This window comes from Oryzias latipes, chromosome 2 (genome assembly GCF_053564925.1).
Source record: "Oryzias latipes strain Hd-rR chromosome 2, Olatipes_Hd-rR_3.1".
NCBI classification, from domain to species: Eukaryota; Metazoa; Chordata; class Actinopteri; order Beloniformes; family Adrianichthyidae; genus Oryzias; species Oryzias latipes.
In genome coordinates, this window is record NC_136238.1 from 49,640,416 (window position 1) to 49,659,301 (window position 18,886).

Sequence of the window (18,886 nt, forward strand, 5' to 3'; positions counted from 1 at the left end):
AAAATTAAGATTTCTATCCGAAGCAATATTTGATTTTCATCAATAATTGTTGAAATATGAGGAGAAAATAAAAGGAAAGGAAATCCCCCCCCCCCCCCCCCCCAAAGAAAAATTCTGATTCTTCTGAAACTGACGTCCATCTGTTCATTATCCCCAGGCGATAAAAAGATAAAATGGTTGCTATATAGATAAAAATGAATAGAAAAACTGCCAATTTGAAAAAAAAAATGTATTTTCCATCAATGTATCTCTTGTAGTTCTTAACAATACGATCATCTGAATCAGTGTGTGTTTCTGAGTCAGCTGTTGATGCTGATCGCTCACACAGAGCAGGACTGCGGTCCAAAGTCTCTGCTCAGAGACACGGTTCTCTCTGTGGAGCAGCAGCTTCATTCTAACAGCCACTGATCTTTTTACAAAGTAGGTTGTAGTAAAATCTCTCTATAAACATTAGAATAATTTCAGACACAACTTATGAGGAAAAGAACTTTATGTTACAAAAGGAAACATGAAATGAAAACACATAGAGCCCCAGCAGATCTCCACAGATCTGTCCAAGTGGGGTTAGTGCACGATTGAGTATCAGTACAAACACAATTGATTAATCAGTCAGTGTGCAGCGTTCATCAGATTTTTTTAACCACTGGCACCTGGGGGCTCCGTATATTTCTGAAACTCATACTCTTCAGGACCCAGCAACGTATTGGCTGCTGCAGCTGCAGTCACGTGATTTCTGTAACTGCAGAGAAGTGAGTCACACCTATGCAAATACACACACGCACGCACTACAAATACACACACACACGCCCCACAAATACACACACACACCATCCTGATCCTCTGACTGTGGTGCAGTGGCTGTTCACTTGGTAGACAACAGGCAGGTTGAGGGTTTGATTCCAGGAAGGCTCACAGCCTGAATCTGACATCAAATTTATAAAAATGTTGTAAAAATGATCTTTGATTTTGAAAGTCTTGCTGATGACTGGTGGGGTGAAATGAGTGTCTGTGGATGGAACGTGAGCTCGCTGTGTGCATGAGAGGACAACTGGATTTTTCTAAAACTCTTGTTCAATCACCTTGTCATGAACGCTTGGAGGAAATGCAGAACCACAGCTGACATGTAGATTGTCCAGAACTGTTTGACGGCTCTTCCTTCTTCATTTCAGCTTCCCGTGCTAAAAAGAGTCCAACCATAAAGGTTCATTGTTCACTGATGCTGCTGCTGTTCTAGAAACAAATGAGCAGCTCAGGTTACTTTTGCATAAAAACTGACAAACAAGTTTCTAAGCAAAAGCAGAATTTTCAGAATCAGCACCATATTTAGAAAAACCAAACATATAACAACACAAGAACTGATACCAACTGTTAAACATGGGAGAGGGGGGACCATGGTATGGGCTCCTTTTTAACTCAATTTTCACAGAATTAACAACTAAAAACTTAAGTCTTTTCGTAATTCTGAACTTTTCTCTCCACTTTCACTCAGTAAACTAAAACATTTCAGTACATGAACATTTTTGTCTGGATTTTTTCAGACCTGCTGTGATTTTCCCCTCAGGTGAACCACAAGGTCTGTCAGAATGATCAGAAATCAGAAAGTTGAGATAAATTTTAATAAAGGATGAAGTCCATGTTGTCCTGGGAAACATTAGCCATAGAGAAAGTCTCTTAATGTTTCATGTTTGACCTCACATAAGTCTTTAAAGTTTTCATCTCCTGTTCCGTCAATCAGAGACTCTCTCAGGTTTCTGGGAGGAGCCTAACACAAACACACACATAAGGGGGCGGAGCTCTGCTCAGGTGTTCCTGAATCAGGAAATGAGGAAGTAGAGAGTTTTCCTCCGTGTCAGAGCAGACAGAGCAGGACTTTCTTCTTCTTCTTGACGGTGAGTCTTTGTGTTTCTGTTGTCTTCTCCACTCATGATGAAGGTCTGTGACGTGTCTGTGAGGAAGAGGAGCAGCAGAGGAAGAGCTCAGACTGAAGTTTGTCTTCTTCCAAAAAGGTCACTGCAGGTCACCTTTCTGACAGAAACAGAGCAGAATGCAGCTGAAGGCCAAACTCTGAGTTCTGCTGGTTCTTCCAAACAGTTGGTGACTCTGCTCCAGCCTTCCTCTCAGCTCACATTCTAATGACATTCCAGAGAGGCTGTGGAAGCTCCTCAGTGCTCTGATCTCTGCTGAAGAAGGTTGGGAGGCTCTCAGGTCCTCAGTGCTGAACAACTGCATGTTTCCAATCCTCTCAGGACTGACATCTCCTTCATTTCTGAACTTCTGACAGGATTCTGATGGAACACAGCTGGGAGCTCCTCTCTGATTGGTTCATTTCTTCATCCTCTGTTCTGATGATATGTTTATGTGTTCAACATTTAACAGCAGCAAAGTCAGAGTTGGGGACGTTTTCAGGCAGTTTCACCTCTTTCTCTGAGTTGATGTTTTGGAGGTCAAAGGTCAGACAGAGCATTTTTCAACTCTAGAAACTAAGAGGAAGGTTTCAATGATGAAGAACTCAACCAAACAGCAGCAGGAACTGCAGCAGTTTCTAAATTCTAATTCAGAACAATCTAAAGAGGTTGAAAGTGTTCCTCAGTACTCGAGTACTTTAGTTCAGCAGCTCCTCTTTTCCTCTCCAATAATATGCTGGACTTGATGCTCTCTTCTGAGCATGTGCAGATGCCAGTGCAATGGTGACTCCTCCATGTGTTTCACAGCTTTTCTTCGTCATGGATTTTTATCAGACTCTATGATAGCTGTAATGTTAGAACCAGTGATAAAAAACAAAGCTGGAAGAGTTTGTTTCTCTGAAAACTACAGACTGATAGATCTGGACAGGATTCTGTTAAAACTGGGAGAATCCTGCTAGACAGGTTTACAGAGTTTGTCAGAATGACTCCCACTCAGTCTGGGTTTAAAGAAAATCTTGGTCCTGACGTGTAAATATGCTCCTAAAGGAATGATTTACAAACATAGGAGCTTTAATTCCTCTGTTTTTCTGTGTTTTCTATATGCGTCTAACAAAGAAAATCAACAAATGATTGATGAAGCTTTAAAGAGAGGTGTACCTAAATGTGTTGTGTGTATTCTGGCATAGTGGAATGCTCAACAGACAATGCAGGTTAAATGGGGAAACCAGCTGTCAGAACCTTTAAATCCACCAATATTCTGTTTGATTTCTATCTGCATGAATTGTCTCTCACACTTAAAGCCTGTCACTCTGGTTGTGTGGCTGGAGATCTCATCATCAACTATTTGACGACACAGTTGTGTTGAGTCCCAGAACCGCTGCTTAACATCTGTTCAACTTATGGTCTGATTAGGATTTCTCAGACAAAAACCAAAAATGTCATCTGCACCTATCAATGCTGTGCTGGTGTGTAATCAGATCAAGTTTGTTGGGCGTGTCATTTCAGCAGACGTGTCAGATGACTCAGACATCTACAGACAGTATCTTGTGGAATGTGGCCAAGCCAACACTCTCTCTCAGAAGCTAGAATGTGTACAGAAGGAGTCATGGTGGTGTTATTTAAAGCAATGGTTTCAACCGGTGACATGAGAGATGGTCAGGTGCACTGTGGGAAATTAATTTACGATGATCTAAAAACATTTTCCATCTCCAGGATTTCAGCTCTGTGTTCATCCAAACAGGCCCTGATAAAACACTGAGTAGTTAGGAATATGAAAGATCAGAAAATACTTTTTTCTTTGTTTTTATTTGATTCTATTAAAGACATTTTGATAAGAATGACGGTACCATGATTTAGCTGCAGCTTCAGCTCTGTTTTTGGAAAAGTCCCGCCCCTTTAACTGTCTCCACCAATCATTCTTGGAGGCTTAATCACACGTCATCAGTCTGACCAATCAGAAGTGGTTAAAGTCTTCACTTCCTTGTTCTGATTCTGCTCATAAAGTCTCTCAGTTCCAACAGAAATACCAGCTAAAGCTCATCTTTAGCGGTGTAGCTTTCCACAGAATCCGGTGTCAGACCGTGGAACAACTGAACAAAACCATGAAGCTCAGAGAAGAGAGTCTGTCTGCCATCACTACATCTCCCATGATGCATTGGGTGACAGCATCTCTGCAATGACGCTACTCTATTAACTGTCATGAAGCACAACAAATGCACACATGAGTTTTTTAATCTTCTTGATGAAATCATATGTAAGCGATTGTGTAGCATAAATAAAAATAAAAGTCAAAACTAGAAATGCTTTTTAATTTTCAAAATGAAGCTGCATCAAATGCCTCAGAATTAAAATGAAAAATCAATATTTCAAAATGCTTTTTCATTTCCTTCCTCAACACAGCTTTTTCTGTCACTTAATTAAAATTAAAATTAAAATAGTATTTGACATTTCATTTTCAAAAAGGTCCATGGTAAATGTGTAGCATAATTCATTTAGAAATTACGGTGGCCGGGAGGTGCAAAGTACGCTTAGATTTAAGATACAGCAACAGCAAATCCCAGTACACATGAACAAATCATGAAACACAACAGTAAATACGGAAACACAACAGCAAATACTGAAACACAACAGCAAATCACAAAACACAACAGCAAATACGGAAACACAACAGCAAATCATGAAACACAACAGCAAATCATGAAACACAACAGCAAATACTGAAACACAACAGCAAATACTGAAACACAACAGCAAATCACAAAACAACAGCAAATACGGAAACACAACAGCAAATCATGAAACACAACAGCAAATCATGAAACACAACAGCAAATCACGAAACACAACAGCAAATATGGAAACACAACAGCAAATCACGAAACACAACAGCAAATCATGAAACACAACAGCAAATACTGAAACACAACAGCAAATCAAAAAACACAACAGCAAATACGGAAACACAACAGCAAATCATGAAACACAACAGCAAATCATGAAACACAACAGCAAATCACGAAACACAACAGCAAATACGGAAACACAACAGAAAATCATGAAACACAACAGCAAATACTGAAACACAACAGCAAATACTAAAACACAACAACAAATACTGAAACACAACAGCAAATCATGAAACACAACAGCAAATCACGAAACACAACAGCAAATCACGAAACACAACAGCAAATACGGAAACACAACAGAAAATCATGAAACACAACAGAAAATCATGAAACACAACAGAAAATCATGAAACACAACAGCAAATACTGAAACACAACAGCAAATCACGAAACACAACAGAAAATCACGAAACACAACAGCAAATCACGAAACACAACAGCAAATACGGAAACACAACAGCAAATCATGAAACACAACAGCAAATCACGAAACACAACAGCAAATCATGAAACACAACAGCAAATCACGAAACACAACAGCAAATCCCAGTACACATGAACAAATCATGAAACACAACAGTAAATACGGAAACACAACAGCAAATACTGAAACACAACAGCAAATCACAAAACACAACAGCAAATACGGAAACACAACAGCAAATCATAAAACACAACAGCAAATCATGAAACACAACAGCAAATACTGAAACACAACAGCAAATACTGAAACACAACAGCAAATCACAAAACAACAGCAAATACGGAAACACAACAGCAAATCATGAACACAACAGCAAATACGGAAACACAACAGCAAATCATGAAAAACAACAGCAAATACTGAAACACAACAGCAAATCACGAAACACAACAGCAAATCATGAAACACAACAGCAAATACTGAAACACAACAGCAAATCACAAAACACAACAGCAAATACGGAAACACAACAGCAAATCATGAAACACAACAGCAAATCATGAAACACAACAGCAAATCACGAAACACAACAGCAAATACGGAAACACAACAGAAAATCATGAAACACAACAGCAAATACTGAAACACAACAGCAAATACTAAAACACAACAACAAATACTGAAACACAACAGCAAATCATGAAACACAACAGCAAATCACGAAACACAACAGCAAATCACGAAACACAACAGCAAATACGGAAACACAACAGAAAATCATGAAACACAACAGAAAATCATGAAACACAACAGAAAATCATGAAACACAACAGCAAATACTGAAACACAACAGCAAATCACGAAACACAACAGAAAATCACGAGACACAACAGCAAATCACGAAACACAACAGCAAATACGGAAACACAACAGCAAATCATGAAACACAACAGCAAATACGGAAACACAACAGCAAATCATGAAACACAACAGCAAATCATGAAACACAACAGCAAATCACGAAACACAACAGCAAATCACGAAACACAACATCAAATCATGAAACACAACAGCAAATCACGAAACACAACAGCAAATCATGAAACACAACAGCAAATCACGAAACACAACATCAAATCATGAAACACAACAGCAAATACGGAAACACAACAGCAAATCATGAAAAACAACAGCAAATACTGAAACACAACAGCAAATACTAAAACACAACAACAAATACTGAAACACAACAGCAAATACTAAAACACAACAACAAATACTGAAACACAACAGCAAATCACGAAACACAACAGCAAATACGGAAACACAACAGAAAATCATGAAACACAACAGAAAATCATGAAACACAACAGCAAATACTGAAACACAACAGCAAATCACGAAACACAACAGCAAATCACGAAACACAACAGAAAATCACGAAACACAACAGCAAATCATGAAACACAACAGCAAATACTGAAACACAACAGCAAATACTAAAACACAACAACAAATACTGAAACACAACAGCAAATCATGAAACACAACAGCAAATCACGAAACACAACAGCAAATACGGAAACACAACAGCAAATCATGAAACACAACAGCAAATCATGAAACACAACAGCAAATCACGAAACACAACAGCAAATCATGAAACACAACAGCAAATCATGAAACACAACAGCAAATACTGAAACACAACAGCAAATACTAAAACACAACAACAAATACTGAAACACAACAGCAAATCATGAAACACAACAGCAAATCACGAAACACAACAGCAAATACGGAAACACAACAGAAAATCATGAAACACAACAGAAAATCATGAAACACAACAGAAAATCATGAAACACAACAGCAAATACTGAAACACAACAGCAAATCACGAAACACAACAGAAAATCACGAAACACAACAGCAAATCACGAAACAAAACAGCAAATACGGAAACACAACAGCAAATCATGAAACACAACAGCAAATCACGAAACACAACAGCAAATCACGAAACACAACAGCAAATCACGAAACACAACAGCAAATCACGAAACACAACAGCAAATCACGAAACACAACATCAAATCATGAAACACAACAGCAAATACGGAAACACAACAGCAAATACGGAAACACAACAGCAAATCATGAACACAACAGCAAATACGGAAACACAACAGCAAATCATGAAAAACAACAGCAAATACTGAAACACAACAGCAAATACTAAAACACAACAACAAATACTGAAACACAACAGCAAATACTAAAACACAACAACAAATACTGAAACACAACAGCAAATCACGAAACACAACAGCAAATACGGAAACACAACAGAAAATCATGAAACACAACAGCAAATACTGAAACACAACAGCAAATACTGAAACACAACAGCAAATACTGAAACACAACAGCAAATACTGAAACACAACAGCAAATCACGAAACACAACAGAAAATCACGAAACACAACAGAAAATCACGAAACACAACAGCAAATCACGAAACACAACAGCAAATCATGAAACACAACAGCAAATACGGAAACACAACAGCAAATCATGAAACACAACAGCAAATCACGAAACACAACAGCAAATACTGAAACACAACAGCAAGTCACAAAACACAACAGCAAATACTGAAACACAACAGCAAATCATGAAACAAAACAGCAAATCACGAAACACAACTGTGCTGTCTTGCGCTTTCTGCTGTGTAGCTACAGCGGTCCAAAGGCTTCATGCTTGGGTATAACTAATCAACTATCATTTTATTAAAGCATGGCTGTGTCCTTGGTAAATTTAAACTTTATTCTCATAATTCTATGACTTTGTTTTGTAGAATTGCGACTTTTTCTCATAAATGTGCTGGTCGTTTTTTATGGCAGTCTTAGTACTCAGTGGTTTAATGGAAACACAGGAGGAAGCCCCTCCCTCTACAAGCAGAGATGGTAACCATGACAACCAGAGCAAAGCTCAGAGGTGAGATGAACATCTCCAACTGTCCATGATCTTCTCCATGTCAGAGCTCAGGACTCACACCAGCAACCTTCATTCTTCACAGGAACCAACCTGGACCTGGATCTGAATCTGGATCTGGATCCAGCTGTGTGTCCTTCAGGAGTGACGAGTCAAAGGAAATGCTTCCTCCTAACTTCAAGGACATCCATTCAGGAGTGGAACGGTGAGTGTTTGTCAGAGTTTTTGGAGGCTGGATTCTAGTTCAGATGATCAACAGTTTTCAGATGAAGGACTTGAGGTCTGGTTCAGTTCTGGATCTCTCTGATCAGACTCACTTGGAGCATCATGTGTGTGATGAGATCTTTTCAGTTGAGTCTTCTGAGAGTCTCTGAGAGACATCAGAGATGTTGGAGAAGAAAACATGTTGACTGCTGACTCTGACTGACAGCAGCTCCAGTCTAATGAGAAGAATCACTGCAGACTCCTAGGATTCAGATTTTCATGCTTTCCAAACATCACATTGTTCTAGTTGGACTTTCTGCTCTCAGAATTTCTCCATTTCTACATGGAGAATTGGAATCAGCTTTTCTAGAAAAAAGTCTGGATTGACTGACAGAAAATGCTGAAAGCTGGAAACTGTTGATCCAAACATGTCATGTTATTCCAGACTAAACAGCTCAGTCTGTGTTCATGTCAAAGTCCATCAGCTGTTCATGAAGAAGCAGATCCTCCAACACTCTGATGCTTTGGTGTTTGCAGAGGTCAACAGGTCACACAGAGAGTCCAGTCTGCAGCCTCCAGCTGTGGATCCATGAAGAGTGACCGGTCCAAAGGTGATCCTCCAGACTTCAGAACTGAACCAGGACCTTCAGACTTACAGTAAGAAGCAGTTTCTAGTGAACAAAGATCTGTTGATGGATATTTTTCCACAGACAGTGTTTAGATGGGATTTGATTTTTTGTAGAAACCCAAACAGAAAACCCAAACAGAAACTTTGGCTCCAAATTCTAAACAGTCTTTAAAATGTCAGCCATGATGTCTTATCTGAAGTATTTCTGATTGACATATTGGCTCCTCCCCCCTTTCTTCTGCTCCAAAATTGTTTCAAAGACTAAAATCAGAGCAAATCAAAGTGTCCTCTGGAGCTCAGGAATCCTCAGAGAAAGTTGGTGAAGTAAAGCTATGATTGAGAGTTCAGAATCCTATACAGAGAGCAGAGCTTTGACCTGAATCTGAAGAAGATCAGAGAAGATCTGAGAGCAGAGATGTTGGAGAAACTTTCTACAAAAATACATCTTTTCATATTTTCTAAAGTAAACAAATGTTTGGATCAGGAAAAAAACAGTTTAGTCAAAGATTTTAGTGAAAGTCTTTCATACAGTTAATCTAAATTTTTCTTCGTTTCTCATACACAAACTCAAACATGAAATTCTTTGTTTTCTTCTGGTCTAAATGAGAATTTGATTTGAAATGGTTTATTTCAAGCAATCAAATAAGAATACACAAAAACAATATAATCATCAGTTATACATTTATACAGTAACTAATCAAACTTAGGATAATTAAACATATTAATAATTATTGCTTGAAAGGGAGTGGAAGGAAGCGAACTTCCCACCCCGTTATACTATAACCATTTCAGTCAGACAACTCATGCAGTAGTAATAATATTTATTTTCACATCTTTAGTTTGCTTCCACATACTTGTTGCTTTCACATTCTTTGACATTCACTTTCCTTAGTTAGCATTCACTTTCCTCTGAGTAAGCATTTCGCATTCCTCCAAGTAAGCATTTCATATTCCTCCAAGTAAGCATTTCACTTTCCTTTGACTTTGCATTTCACTTTCCTTTGACTTTGCTTTTCACTTTCCTTTGACTTTGCTTTTCACTTTCCTTTGACTTTGCATTTCACTTTCCTTTGACTTTGCATTTCACTTTCCTTTGACTTTGCATTTCACTTTCCTTTGACTTTGCATTTCACTTTCCTTTGACTTTGCATTTCACTTTCCTTTGACTTTGCATTTCACTTTCCTTTGACTTTGCATTTCACTTTCCTTTGACTTTGCATTTCACTTTCCTTTGACTTTGCATTTCACTTTCCTTTGACTTTGCATTTCACTTTCCTTTGGTTTGGCATAAAACTCCGTGCAATTCCAAGAGAGAGAAATTTCCATAAACTTTTGGGTAATAACTACCCCCAACACCAATTTAATCAAGGTTGGAAAGAAATTAAATGTATATCAGTATGTAATCAGATGAAGTGTGTTTCAGAGGCATTCCATGTTCAGACTTACAAGTATGACTGCTATGTGTGACCCGGCACCTTTGACCGTTGGGCCGCTCCCGTTCGAGTACAGCGCCACGAAGGGAACATACTATTTATTGAGTCTGCTATGTGTGACCCGGCTCCATTGACCATTGGGCCGCTCCCGTTCCAGCACGACGCCAAGAAGGGAACACACTATCTGGTGGATCTGTTATGTGACCCGGCACCATAGACCGTCGGGCCACTCCATTCCGAGTAGCGGCAAGTAGACGGCACAACTTAACATACAAGTTTGAAGCTTCCACTGGAATAATATAATAAAGCATAAGTGATATCCATAATTAAAAGCTTCCATTTGAGAACTATGAATGAGCTAACGCTATAATTTTTTAATGCTTCCATCCGGCTCATAAGATACGAGCCCAAGTAACCTCAAATTTCGGACTACACACATATCGTAACACAGCTTAAGAACATCCTAATTTTGAGGCTTCCACCTGGCAAATAATTTTCATAAAATCTAATCTGAAATTTTGTATGCCATTCTGATACTAACATCAGTTGATTCAAGTAAGATAAGTCATTGAAATTCGGAAGAGGTTTACCACCCCACCACTTCAGGGCAGAGTAGGTGCGTGGAATGCAGTAGTCGTTGCATATCCAGATCAGGTGAAGGGGCAACAATCTGCAGGGGAGCAGCAGGACGAGCAGAGACTTTGGAACTTGGAAACCATCCGACTTTGTCAAGGGTTTGACATCATCCTCCAGAAACTGGATTGCTGACCGGGGAGAGTGGGCCGCAGGCTCAGGAAGCGATGCATAGATAGACAAAGCAGTATTAGTCTTGGCAATGAATACATAAATAATTTAGACCTGATTAGTTTAGAAAGCTTATGATGAAAGGGAATGAATTCTTTTTAAGAACAACTCTGAGAAGGAGATATCAAGTAGTGAGTTTAAAAAGAAGGTGCTGTATTCATAGTACCATAGAAAACCATTAGCATAGATCCCAACAAGAAAGACAGTCAATACAGAATCTGCACGTAATATATCACCAAAATATATTTTATATATGCACCATTAGTAAGAGAGAAGTAACATTTAGTCATTCCTGGAGGGACGCACCTTAGGAAGGCCACAGAGGAGCAGGCGAATAAAAGGATAACCAAGGTCCAAGGAGATTACGTAGATGAGGAAGGTCGCCATCCCACGTAGCATGGACAGCGGCTCGGCTAGATTTGAGGTTACAACTTGACATCATTGGTTCACAATAGATGGACAACAAAAGCACGTATAACTTAAAGTTAATTGCCAAAGGGGTGCCTGGAAACCATAATGAAGAAAATTTTGAGATTTGAAGAGAGATCGTAGGGTCTAATAAAATGGCTGAACCTCATGCATTGAGAGGCGGATGAGAATAATACTCAAAAGGAGATACTCTTAGTCGAGCGTCATATGCTTGAAGCAGGGCAGACTGAGGATTGGTTTGCGACCCAAAGTTTTACTCTTGATGCTGAAGCTAAAGAGCATCAGTGATAATTTCTACAGCCAGGAATTTAGCTCATAATACAAGTTATTTAAAACTAAACCATGTTAAATGATGGCACATTACTATTATCGCACTCTTGAAATAAGCGTTGTAATAATCTCCACGGATGAATTCTCTCAGAACCACATGAGCCGTTGATGGACCAGTAGAGCTGAATGTTTGGATTAACGACCAAACATTTTCTGGTGGCCGGACATTCATAAACAAGTCCTCATACATTTTCCTCTCCCCCAAAGGAGGGTGGAGCCACAAAACAAGTGGAGGGAGACTGATGACCTGAAACAACATCGCAATAATAAAACCACGCTAAGCGCAGAGAATTAGAGACCAGAAAAGCAAAACAGAAAATCCAGAACAAGGGAACACGGGGGCCCGGGAAGGAACAACCCAGAACGAGAAACAAGATGAACAGACGGCAGTGGGGGAGGATGCACACAGCAAAACACAGGTGGCCCAACAGCGACCGATTCACATCGTACCTCCAAAGATGGGAAAGATTACGTGCCGCACAAACGCAAGAGACTACATGGAGGCAGAGAAGTATGCATCATAAACCAGAGATCCGTGTAAAAATAAATCCAGACAGGCAGAGAACCAAATGCCTTCCTTAAATTTGATTTGATTAAGTTCGATTATCGTAGTCAAAACAATAAAGAATTACACAGATTTACACATTACACATATTCAGAAAACTAAATAAATCGGAAACAGAGATCCAAAACGAGTTGCGACCACAGAGTTGCAAAAGCCAGGCGACGAGGAAAACAGAACCGAGAAACATTGAAAAAGAGAAAACTGCAAAACAAAGGGGGCCCAATAGAATTACACTAAATCCAGCACAGGGTTTCTGACAATTGAAGTTAAACATGACAGACGACAGCCGAAGGAACACCGACACATAACACGTCAAACCCCATTTAAGCCAGAAGACGCCGCCGGGAGGAATGGAGAGGCAGAACAGCAGGAGCATCAGCAGAATCAGCCTCCCCCAGCCATGTACAGCGTCCGGTGGAAAAGATCACAGGGATGGCAAAGCCAGCTGAGCGCAAAACAAAAACCAGAAGGATCACAAGGGAAAAGCCGCTGATGCAAAAAACAAATAATACATGAATAAATAAAATGGAGGAACCGAGGAAGACAGACGACACAACCACGTCACACCTGAAAATGCCTGAGTGGCCACCTTAGGACCGAATCAAAACGAAAAAAATAATAGGGCTCAGGGAAGAGCCCATCACAAACCCCCCCACAAATCAACCCAAATCCCTAAAACCAGAGAAACAACAAAACATCAGTGAGTCAGAGAAAAACAGGGCCACGCACAACAGACACATAGACAATGGGAAGGAATTTATTTCCCTGAAGGCCAGGGGAACGCTCCTCACATTTCCTACGCTTACACAGAAGAGAGGAGACCATACACTGACCAATCCAAATGCAGGTGAAACCAGCAAATGCACACAGCTTCAACAGAAAAGAAGTAAAACAAAGCCACCACGACAAAGTCAGCACTGAATGACGGCCCACAAAGCAGAAACCGGACCAGGTTCCGAAGAAACGCACCGTGCCTTTAAAAAGAACTACAAGTCCCAGGGTCCTTAGGGGGGTGACGTCACCCACGACCGCCAAGCAGGAAGAGAATCCGGAAGAAAACACTGCACAGAAGCGTGAGAGATAGTAGCAACGCCGCTCACCAACCATCCCGCGATCACGACACTCGATAAGACCGAAACATCTCCCGATCGATCGCCACAGACAACCGAAATGTTCCAGGACGCTTCTCCACAGACACGCGCTGGAATACGCAAGGACCGCGGCTCCGAAGATGCGCCGGGAGCCGGGACAGCCGTTAGCCGAAAAGAGGGGCAGACGCGGGGAGACGGACGGCCCCTGTGAGAAGGGGGACCCACACACGAAAGAACGTGGGTAAAACATCATGACGCGGAAGGAGAAGAAGAAAAGCGAGCACGGCGAACCGGCAAAGAACGCAGTGGTGCAGTAAAGAAGGATGAACAACTTACACACCTGGACTTAAATAGGATGCTGCACAAGTGAGTTGATTAACTGACCCGCCCTAGGGGAGTGGCCTAAGTAAAGCCTGCCTGAGTTGTCTTACCGAAATGCTCCCAAGGTCGCTCACTTTATTACATGATTTATCAATATCCGTTCTTAGCTTTTATCAGACAGAATTAAAAATCATAAGGTATCAATAAAGCACATGACAAAGATGAATTACTAAATTATTATGTAAAAAATAACTATTTTAGAAATCAACATGGCAAATGCAGATCAGTTATCAAAATATATGCAGATTAAGTTACTTATAAAAGTCATTCATATGATTAAAACATAATACTATATCAGTAAAATAGACAACACTGTTTCAGGAATTTTCATAGCAAAATTTCTTCAAATATCAAAAGTTAAAAATATGTGCAACATTATGTGTAAATATAATAACATAATATGTGCAAAATTATGTTACATTAGGAAAAATCATGAATCAACGTATCAATTTTTGGAGCAAGTGAAGTAATGTCATTAAAAGTCAATCAATTTAACAATTTTCAATCAGTGATTAATCATTTGTTTTATTTTTGTTTTTGTATTTTTTGTTTTATTTTTTTATAATAAAGTAATGCTGTAAGGGAAAATAAAAAGGGTCCATAATCTGTCGATTGTCCAAGGTTGGTATTTCTTCTTTTACTGATAACAGCTGATCTCCTGGGTTCAAAACAGAGTTAATAGTTCTCTTCCATGTTATGTCTGCAGACATTAGATTCAGGTCCATATCCTTCTTCAGCTGATATCAGCGGCGGTGAAAGTTGAGGTCAAGTTGTCTGCAGGTCAGAACTCTGCTGTTAATCAGGTTACATCAGACTTATGGAGAAAGTGATGAATCCACGTGTCATATTTCTTGAAGTTATTTGGCTCTTTGATTTATTACTGCATGTTGTTTCAGACGTCCGTGATCAGACACTTCTCAAAGTCCTTCATGGTGTTCACAACCAAAACCTTGGCCCGGTCCGGTGGACCGAGTGGTTTGACGTAAATCCTGCAGCCCTTAACCCAAGTGTTCTCAATCTGCTTACGCTTCCTGAGAAGCCGTGCATGTTTGGAGATTTACGCATTCCTTCTGGTCAGATGGTCGTTCAGATAAGCAGCCGATCCTTTGAGATTTTTACGCTGATTCATCAGAGCTAGTTTGTGTTTTTGATTCACAAACCTGATGAGGATCGCTGGTTTATCCGTCTCCTTTCTCCTGGGGAGCAGGTGGCAGGTCTCCATGGTGTTTAGATCCAGGGAAATCTCTTTAGACGTGAGAAATGATTCTACTTGGTGTTCCAGAGACTCTCCACCGCTCTCCGTTTCAGGACTGCTAGCACTATTAGAATTAGCAATGCTAGCTCCAGCTGCATTTAGCTTTGCCCGAGGTTTGATCGGTACTCCAGTGAGAATGACATTATTCATCCTTACTTGTTGTCAAGTAAGTAAGAATCAATAATCCAGTTGACTGTAACTCTGATTCATCTGTGAGTCAGAATGAATGTTGGAATCATTGCTGTTCTGAAAACAACAGCATTCACGATTCATTTGTTATCTGAAATGATCCAAATCCAAAAGAACTCATCAAACACCATCATGACAGAAACTCACTTCTAACTAAACAAGTTTTTTTCTATCAGGATCCATCAGAGACTCAGAACTGGATCTGAATCTGAACCCAGCTGTGTTTCCTTCAGGAGTGACCGGTCAAAGGGTCTTCCTATTGAATTTAAATCATCTTCTGGTCCAGAGAGGTGAGCTGTATGTTGTAAACATTCTTTCTCACAGACATTTCTATCTTCATGTGTGCAGCAGTGAGTGTTGAAGCTTCTCCACAAACACAGAATAGATCTAGTAGATTCTACTGAGTGTCTGCAGGACACCAGTGGGTCCAGTAGGATCTGATTGTTGCTGATTCTCCACAGACTGGACCAGCAGAGCTCAGAGACTCCCAGTGGTCCGTCTGTCCAGCAGCATCAAACACAGCTGGACTCCATCTTTCTGGTCTGTACATGAACAACAACTACTTTCCCATCATTCTGTCCACAGTCGTCTCCATGCTGCACTTTGGACACCAGTGGACTGTCAGTGTGTCCAACATGGAGCTGATGTTTGGCTCCATGACTTCACTCTGATTGGCTCATTCATCTGGAATTCTGTTGCAGCTGCTGGAGGACGACATTGTCACTTTTGTCAAGAAGGAGCTGAAGAAGATCCAGAAGCTTCTGAGTCACAGGGAAGAAGAGGAGGAGCGGGAGGATGAAGATGAAGAGCAGAGGAGCAGCAGAGAGTCACTGATGAAGATCACAGTGAACTTCCTGAGGAGAATGAAGCAGGAGGAGCTGGCTGATGGACTGCAGAGCAGTAAGAGGATTTCTCTGAAGGTTTCAGATTTCCTGATGTCTGAACACATGGAACCACAGGGATTCAAACCCTCATCATTCAGGGCTGCAGAGAGTTGATTTACTGTTTGTTGTCTTCATTCAGGATCTGCTGCAGTTTGTTGACATGAAGTCCAATCTGGTCTGAAGAAGAAGTTCCAGTGTGTGTTTGAGGGGATGGCTAAAGCAGGAAGCCCAACCCTTCTGAATGAGATCTACACAGAGCTCTTCATCACAGAGGGAGGAAGAGGAGAGCTGAATGAAGAACATGAGGTCAGACAGATTGAAGCAGCATCCAGGAAAGCAGACAGAGCAGAAACAAGCATCAGACAAGAAGAGCTCTTCCAACTCCCAGCTGGAAGACCAGAACCAATCAGAACCGTGATGACTAAGGGAGTGGCTGGCATCGGGAAAACAGTCTTAACACAGAAGTTCACTCTGGACTGGGCTGAAGGCAAAGCCCACCAGAACCTCCACTTCACATTTCCATTCACTTTCAGACAGCTGAATGTGCTGAAAGAGGAGAAGTTCAGCTTGGTGGAACTTGTTCATCACTTCTTCCCTGAAACCAAACAAGCAGGAATCTGCAGCTTTGAAGACCTCCAGCTCCTCTTCATCTTTGATGGTCTGGATGAGAGTCGACTTCCTCTGGACTTCCACAAGACTCGGATCCTGAATGACCCTAGAAAGTCCACCTCAGTGGCTGATCTGCTGACAAACCTCATCAGGGGGAACCTGCTTCCCTCTGCTCTCCTCTGGATAACCACACGACCTGCAGCAGCCAATCAGATCCCTGCTGAGTGTGTTGACATGGTGACAGAGGTCAGAGGGTTCAATGATCCACAGAAGGAGGAGTACTTCAGGAAGAGGTTCAGAGATGAAGAGCAGGCCAGCAGGATCATCTCCCACATCCAGAGATCCAGAAGCCTCCACATCATGTGCCACATCCCAGTCTTCTGCTGGATCACTGCTACAGTTCTGGAGGATCTGCTGAAGAGCAGAGAGGGAGGAGAGCTGCCCAAGAGCCTGACTGAGATGTACATCCACTTCCTGGTGGTTCAGGCCAAAGTCCAGAAGGTCAAGTATGATGGAGGAGCTGAGACAGATCCTCACTGGAGTCCAGAGAGCAGGAAGATGATGGAGTCTCTGGGAAAACTGGCTTTTGAGCAGCTGCAGAAAGGAAACCTGATCTTCTATGAATCCGACCTGACAGAGTGTGGCATCGATATCAGAGCAGCCTCAGTGTACTCAGGAGTGTTCACACAGGTCTTTAGAGAGGAGAGAGGCCTGTACCAGGACAAGGTCTTCTGCTTCATCCATCTGAGTGTTCAGGAGTTTCTGGCTGCTCTTCATGTCCACCTGACCTTCATCACCTCCAAACTCAACCTCATGGAGGAGAAAAAATCACAGATCTCTCAGCCTGAACAGAGAAGTCCAGTCCAGTTCTACCAGAGTGCTGTGGAGAAGGCCTTACAGAGTCCAAACGGACATCTGGACTTGTTCCTCCGCTTCCTCCTGGGTCTTTCACTGCAGACCAATCAGAGTCTCCTACAAGGTCTGCTGACACAGACAGGAAGTAGCTCACAGACCAATCAGAAAACAGTCCAGTTCATCAAGAAGAAGATCAGTGAGGATCTGTCTGCAGAGAAAAGCATCAACCTGTTCCACTGTCTGAATGAACTGAATGATGGTGTTCTAGTGGAGGAGATCCAACAGTTCCTGAGGTCAGGACGTCTCTCCACAGATAAACTGTCTCCTGCTCAGTGGTCTGCTCTGGCCTTCATCTTACTGTCATCAGAAGAAGATCTGGAAGAGTTTGACCTGCAGAAATACTCTGCTTCAGAGGAGGCTCTTCTGAGGCTGCTGCCAGTGGTCAAAGCCTCCAACAAAGCTCTGTAAGAACTCTCAGGAAAATCACCTTCAGTCAACAAATGAATCTGATGGAAACATGAAAGATTCAATAACTGCTGTCTGTCTTTGTTTTCTTCAGACTGAGTATCTGTAATCTGTCAGAGAGAAGCTGTGCAGCTCTCTCCTCAGTTCTCAGCTCTCAGTCCTCCAGACTCAGAGTTCTGGACCTGAGTTACAACAACCTGCAGGATTCAGGAGTGAAGCTGCTGTCTGCTGGACTGGAGAATCCAGACTGTAAACTGGAGACTCTCAGGTCCGGTTTCATTCTAACGTTGTTTCTCTATGTTCTGTCTGTTTTTCTCTGATTTAGGAGAAAGTGTCAGTTAAAGTTAAAGTACCATTAGTATGTAAATATTTAATATTTACATACTAATGTAAATATGTTCTTTCATATTTCATATTTGACCTAGTATAATGATATATAATTTTTTCTGGGTTCAAGAGGTGGTAATTAATTGTCATCCAGGCCTTGATGTCACTGATGCAGGCGTTCAGCTTCTCTAAATTGTCATTC

General features: G+C 41.0%; 2 protein-coding genes and 2 long non-coding RNA genes across 10 annotated transcripts in view; 2 read left to right on the plus strand and 2 right to left on the minus strand.

Annotated features, from left to right (window-relative positions):
* Nucleotides 1-18,886, plus strand: part of LOC144989059 (protein NLRC3-like) — a 121,220-nt gene that overhangs the window by 89,676 nt on the left and 12,658 nt on the right. The window lies entirely within an intron of this gene.
* Nucleotides 1,603-5,080, minus strand: LOC144989509 (uncharacterized). The gene is made up of 2 exons (XR_013653748.1): nucleotides 2,022-5,080; nucleotides 1,603-1,945 (listed from the first exon to the last, which is right to left on the minus strand). It is a non-coding gene; the product is annotated as an uncharacterized LOC144989509 (long non-coding RNA).
* LOC144989377 (uncharacterized) lies at nucleotides 8,145-16,557 on the plus strand. Of its 2 annotated transcripts, XM_078941728.1 has the most exons (5): nucleotides 8,145-8,440; nucleotides 8,977-9,096; nucleotides 15,721-15,834; nucleotides 16,006-16,084; nucleotides 16,246-16,557. In XM_078941728.1, exons 1-5 carry the CDS (start codon nucleotides 8,397-8,399, stop codon nucleotides 16,540-16,542), a joined length of 654 nt encoding a protein of 217 aa, XP_078797854.1. In that variant the 5' UTR covers nucleotides 8,145-8,396; the 3' UTR covers nucleotides 16,543-16,557. The 2 variants fall into 2 exon arrangements, with proteins under 2 accessions (XP_078797854.1, XP_078797865.1); XM_078941739.1 differs by lacking the exons at nucleotides 8,145-8,440; nucleotides 8,977-9,096 and adding an exon at nucleotides 11,716-14,085.
* LOC144989568 (uncharacterized) lies at nucleotides 9,872-14,322 on the minus strand. Its single transcript, XR_013653826.1, has 2 exons — nucleotides 14,060-14,322; nucleotides 9,872-11,717 (listed from the first exon to the last, which is right to left on the minus strand). It is a non-coding gene; the product is annotated as an uncharacterized LOC144989568 (long non-coding RNA).